At 56.6% G+C, this 6,314-nt stretch overlaps 1 protein-coding gene across 1 annotated transcript; it reads left to right on the top strand.

Annotated features, from left to right (window-relative positions):
• The first annotated feature begins 4,728 nt into the window (after window positions 1–4,728).
• On the top strand, window positions 4,729–5,212 carry LOC138645978 (histone H3). Its single transcript, XM_069735456.1, has one exon. The coding sequence runs from the start codon at window positions 4,753–4,755 to the stop codon at window positions 5,161–5,163; it is 411 nt and encodes a 136-aa protein (XP_069591557.1). The 5' UTR covers window positions 4,729–4,752; the 3' UTR covers window positions 5,164–5,212.
• The last annotated feature ends 1,102 nt before the right edge of the window (window positions 5,213–6,314 follow it).

The following is a 6,314-nucleotide window of genomic DNA, read 5'->3' on the forward strand; positions in this document are numbered from 1 at the left end:
GCCATCACCTCCTCCCCGCAGAGCTGTATGATCAGTGCCACCACCCTCTCCCCGCAGAGCTGTATGATCAGAGCCACCACCTACTCCCCTCAGACCTGTATGATCAGAGCCATAACCTCCTCCTCCCTGCAGAGCTGTATGATCAGAGAAATCACCTCCTCCCCGGAGAGCTGTATGATCAGTGCCAACACCTTCTCCCCGCAGAGCTGTATGATCAGTGCCATCACCTCCTCCCTGCAGAGCTGTATGATCAGTGCCACCACCTCCTCCACGCAGAGCTGTACGATCAGTGCCACCACCTCCTCCCCGCAGAGCTGTATGATCAGTGCCACCACTTCCTCCCCGCAGAGCTGTATGATCAGTGCCACCACCTCCTCCCCGCAGAGCTGTATGATCAGTGCCACCACCTCCTCCCCGCAGAGCTGTATGATCAGTGCCACCTCCTCCTCCCCGCAGAGCTGTATGATCAGTGCCACCACCTCCTCCCCGCAGAGCTGTATCATCAGTGCCACCACCTACTCCTCCCTGCAGAGCTGTCTGATCAGAGAAATCACCTCCACCCCGCAGAGCTGTATGATCAGTGCCACCACCTTCTCCCCCGCAGAGCTGTATGATCAGTGCCACCACCTCCTCCCCGCAGAGCTGTATGATCAGAGCCACCACCTCCTCCCTGCAGAGCTGTATGATCAGAGAAATCACCTCCTCCCCGCACAGCTGTATGATCAGTGCCACCACCTCCTCCCCGCAGAGCTGTATGATCAGTGCCACCACCTCCTCCCCGCACAGCTGTATGATCAGTGCCACCACCTCCTCCCCGCAGAGCTGCATGATCAGAGCCACCACCTCCTCCCCGCAGAGCTGTATGATCAGAGCCACCACCTCCTCCCTGCAGAGCTGTATGATCAGAGAAATCACCTCCTCCCCGGAGAGCCGTATGATCAGTGCCACCACCTTCTCCCCGCAGAGCTGTATGATCAGAGCCACCACATTCTCCCCGCAGAGCTGTAGGATCAGAGCCATCACCTCCTCCCCGCAGAGCTGTATGATCAGTGCCACCACCCTCTCCCCGCAGAGCTGTATGATCAGAGCCACCACCTACTCCCCTCAGACCTGTATGATCAGAGCCATAACCTCCTCCTCCCTGCAGAGCTGTATGATCAGAGAAATCACCTCCTCCCCGGAGAGCTGTATGATCAGTGCCAACACCTTCTCCCCGCAGAGCTGTATGATCAGTGCCACCACCTCCTCCTTGCAGAGCTGTATGATCAGTGCCACCACCTCCTCCCCGCAGAGCTGTACGATCAGTGCCACCACCTCCTCCCCGCAGAGCTGCATGATCAGAGCCACCACCTCCTCCCCGCAGAGCTGTATGATCAGAGCCACCACCTCCTCCCCGCAGAGCTGTATGATCAGTGCCACCACCTCCTCCCCGCAGAGCTGTATCATCAGTGCCACCACCTACTCCTCCCTGCAGAGCTGTATGATCAGAGAAATCACCTCCACCCCGCAGAGCTGTATGATCAGTGCCAACACCTTCTCCCCCGCAGAGCTGTATGATCAGAGCCACCACTTCCTCCCCGCAGAGCTGTATAATCAGTGCCACCACCTCCACCCCGCAGAGCTGTATGATCAGAGAAATCACCTCCACCCCGCAGAGCTGTATGATCAGTGCCACCACCTTCTCCCCCGCAGAGCTGTATGATCAGTGCCACCACCTCCTCCCCGCAGAGCTGTATGATCAGTGCCACCTCCTCCTCCCCGCAGAGCTGTATGATCAGAGCCACCTCCTCCTCCCCGCAGAGCTGTATGATCAGTGCCACCACCTCCTCCCCGCAGAGCTGTATGATCAGTGCCACCACCTCCTCCCCGCAGAGCTGTATGATCAGTGCCACCACCTCCTCCCCGCAGAGCTGTATGATCAGTGCCACCTCCTCCTCCCCGCAGAGCTGTATGATCAGAGCCACCACCTCCTCCCCGCAGAGCTGTATGATCAGAGCCACCACCTCCTCCCTGCAGAGCTGTATGATCAGAGAAATCACCTCCTCCCCGCACAGCTGTATGATCAGTACCACCACCTCCTCCCCGCAGAGCAGTATGATCAGAGCCACCACCTCCTCCCCGCAGAGCTGTATGATCAGTGCCACCACCTCCTCCCCGCAGAGCTGTATGATCAGTGCCACCTCCTCCTCCCCGCAGAGCTGTATGATCAGAGAAATCACCTCCACCCCGCAGAGCTGTATGATCAGTGCCACCACCTCATCCCCGCAGAGCTGTATCATCAGTGCCATCACCTACTCCTCCCTGCAGAGCTGTATGATCAGAGAAATCACCTCCACCCCGCAGAGCTGTATGATCAGTGCCACCACCTTCTCCCCCGCAGAGCTGTATGATCAGAGCCACCACTTCCTCCCCGCAGAGCTGTATAATCAGTGCCACCACCTCCACCCCGCAGAGCTGTATGATCAGAGAAATCACCTCCACCCCGCAGAGCTGTATGATCAGAGCCACCACCTCCTCCCTGCAGAGCTGTATGATCAGAGCCACCACCCTCTCCCCGCAGAGCTGTATAATCAGTGCCACCACCTCCTCCCCGCAGAGCTGTATGATCAGTGCCATCACCTCCTCCCCGCAGAGCTGTATGATCAGTGCCACCACCTCCTCCCCGCAGAGCTGTATGATCAGTGCCACCTCCTCCTCCCCGCAGAGCTGTATGATCAGAGCCACCTCCTCCTCCCCGCAGAGCTGTATGATCAGTGCCACCACCTCCTCCAAGGCAGAGCTGTATGATCAGTGCCACCACCTCCTCCCCGCAGAGCTGTATGATCAGTGCCACCACCTCCTCCCCGCAGAGCTGTATGATCAGTGCCACCTCCTCCTCCCCGCAGAGCTGTATGATCAGAGCCACCACCTTCTCCCCGCAGAGCTGTATGATCAGAGCCACCACCTCCTCCCTGCAGAGCTGTATGATCAGAGAAATCACCTCCTCCCCGCACAGCTGTATGATCAGTACCACCACCTCCTCCCCGCAGAGCTGTATGATCAGAGCCACCACCTCCTCCCCGCAGAGCTGTATGATCAGAGCCACCACCTCCTCCCTGCAGAGCTGTATGATCAGAGAAATCACCTCCTCCCCGCAGAGCTGTATGATCAGTGCCACCACCTCCTCCCCGCAGAGCTGTATGATCAGTGCCACCACCTCCTCCCCGCAGAGCTGTATGATCAGTGCCACCACCTCCTCCCCGCAGAGCTGTATGATCAGTGCCACCACCTCCTCCCTGCAGAGCTGTATGATCAGAGAAATCACCTCCTCCCCGCACAGCTGTATGATCAGTACCACCACCTCCTCCCTGCAGAGCTGTATGATCAGAGAAATCACCTCCTCCCCGCACAGCTGTATGATCAGTACCACCACCTCCTCCCCGCAGAGCTGTATGATCAGTGCCACCACCTCCTCCCCGCACAGCTGTATGATCAGTGCCACCACCTCCTCCCCGCAGAGCTGCATGATCAGAGCCACCACCTCCTCTCCGCAGAGCTGTATGATCAGAGCCACCACCTCCTCCCTGCAGAGCTGTATGATCAGAGAAATCACCTCCTCCCCGGAGAGCCGTATGATCAGTGCCACCACCTTCTCCCCGCAGAGCTGTATGATCAGAGCCACCACATTCTCCCCGCAGAGCTGTAGGATCAGAGCCATCACCTCCTCCCCGCAGAGCTGTATGATCAGTGCCACCACCCTCTCCCCGCAGAGCTGTATGATCAGAGCCACCACCTACTCCCCTCAGACCTGTATGATCAGAGCCATAACCTCATCCTCCCTGCAGAGCTGTATGATCAGAGAAATCACCTCCTCCCCGGAGAGCTGTATGATCAGTGCCAACACCTTCTCCCCGCAGAGCTGTATGATCAGTGCCACCACCTCCTCCCTGCAGAGCTGTATGATCAGTGCCACCACCTCCTCCCCGCAGAGCTGTACGATCAGTGCCACCACCTCCTCCCCGCAGAGCTGTACGATCAGTGCCACCACCTCCTCCCCGCAGAGCTGTATGATCAGTGCCACCACCTCCTCCCCGCAGAGCTGTATGATCAGTGCCACCACCTCCTCCCCGCAGAGCTGTATGATCAGTGCCACCTCCTCCTCCCCGCAGAGCTGTATGATCAGTGCCACCATCTCCTCGCCGCAGAGCTGTATGATCAGTGCCACCACCTACTCCTCCCTGCAGAGCTGTATGATCAGAGAAATCACCTCCACCCCGCAGAGCTGTATGATCAGTGCCACCACCTTCTCCCCCGCAGAGCTGTATGATCAGTGCCACCACCTCCTCCCCGCAGAGCTGTATGATCGGTTTTCCTACTTGTAATGTTTTTAATATAACTGATGCTGGGCGCAGTCTCAGGATGGGGGGTTTGTGTGATCTGACGATAATGTGGGAGCTGCACTGTACAGCGCTATACACGGGGACATTTCAACGCAGATACATCAGCTGCTCCAGCAGCGGCAAATGAGTGATCTGAGGACAGACGCATTACGAAAGAGGCAAGGACTTCAGGGGGCGGGGTTACTGGGCGGGAATAATAACAATGACTGGTCAAACATATCAACCCTTATTGGCCTCTTTTTTTCATGAAAGAACCAGTGGAGCGCAGGGGGCGTGTTTCCCGGAGACCAATGAGGACGCGCACCGGAGCATAAATACCCTGCTCCCGCCGCTCCTCTCATCACATCTGTGCCCGCCACGTGTATACGGAGCCATGGCAAGAACAAAGCAGACCGCTCGTAAATCCACCGGAGGGAAAGCTCCCCGCAAGCAGCTGGCCACAAAGGCCGCCAGGAAGAGCGCTCCCGCCACTGGTGGAGTGAAGAAGCCGCATCGTTACCGGCCAGGAACAGTCGCTCTCCGTGAGATCCGCCGCTATCAGAAATCCACCGAGCTGCTGATCCGTAAGCTTCCCTTCCAGCGCCTGGTGAGGGAGATCGCCCAGGACTTCAAGACCGATCTGCGTTTCCAGAGTTCGGCCGTCATGGCCCTGCAGGAGGCCAGCGAGGCTTATCTGGTGGGGTTGTTCGAGGACACCAACCTGTGCGCCATCCACGCCAAGAGGGTCACCATCATGCCCAAAGACATCCAGCTGGCCCGCCGGATCCGTGGGGAGAGAGCTTAGATCTGCCCCGGCTGCGACCACAACACAAAGGCTCTTTTCAGAGCCACCAAATCCTCCCACAAATGAGCCGAGTCCTGAACGGTCTCTCTTCTGCGCGTATTCTCCATATACGGAGCGCGGTCAGGAAAGGTAATAGCCGGCTGCTGTGTCCGATATTGTAGGTGATCAGCGATATTCCAGTTACCGCTCCGCGCATCCTTTATTCTCACCAAGTCCAAAAGTGCGACATCAATTACATGACTGACGTTTTATAAGGACAGGGTAAAGTGTGCGCTGTGCACAGCCCGGGTCTTTGGTGGTGGAGGCGCGGTTTCTGTACAGCGCAGACGTAAATGGGGTCCTAGTGCCGCCTCTGCAGTCTTGCGGCTTTAGGTTGTAATTATCATATATTTGAGTTTTCTCATCTTATCTGTGGCTGGTGCCGCCGCGGGTCTGGTTACATACAGCTCCCTGCTCTGCAGTGACCGGTAATGGCCACCAGTCGGGCACCACGTGTAATGATGAGTGACTGCCGGGGATCAGATGAGTTATCTGTAGATCAGTGTCCTTAAAATGTATTTTTTATTCTACTTTATAACAAGCTGGAAAATAACAACCGAAACTACAATGGAAGTAAAAATCAAAATAACCAACAGATCTAAGCGACGCTGAGATGAGAAGAATAGAGAAGCGGGAAAAGAAGAGCACAATAAGTGGAAAATTCAAAATCTCCAACCGTTCTGTGCTCAACCAATCAGACGAAAGGGAGGAGCTAGGAGCTAATTGCAAAATTTCTACTAGCAATCTCCCCCGGATACGCGTCGGAACAGGTGAATATGCATGGCTCACCCTCCCCCGTCATACTCACCCTCCTGGCAGCGTCTCTGCAAGTCCCTGCTTCTCCGATGGTCTCTGGTGCCGGCAACTTGTTCCTGTGTTCGTCATGGTACCGCTCATTAAAGTAATGAATATGCGCTCCACGCCTGTGGGAGTGGAGCCACGTATGTATTCATTACTTTGTTTAGTGGTCACGTGGTACCACTCATTACAGGAAGAGATGCAGGCGCCAGAGACTATCTGAGAAGCAGAGACCGCGCCAGTATGAGGTGAGTATGATGTGCCAGCCGCCGACCCCCTGGTACAATGACTCCAGTATAAGACGAGAGGGGCAC

The sequence above is a fragment of the Ranitomeya imitator genome, chromosome 7 (genome assembly GCF_032444005.1).
Source record: "Ranitomeya imitator isolate aRanImi1 chromosome 7, aRanImi1.pri, whole genome shotgun sequence".
NCBI lineage: Eukaryota > Metazoa > Chordata > Amphibia > Anura > Dendrobatidae > Ranitomeya > Ranitomeya imitator.

Excerpts from the sequence above, each read along its gene's own strand:
- LOC138645978 (XM_069735456.1), top strand. The coding sequence starts at position 4,753 with ATGGCAAGAACAAAGCAGACCGCTCGTAAATCCACCGGAGGGAAAGCT.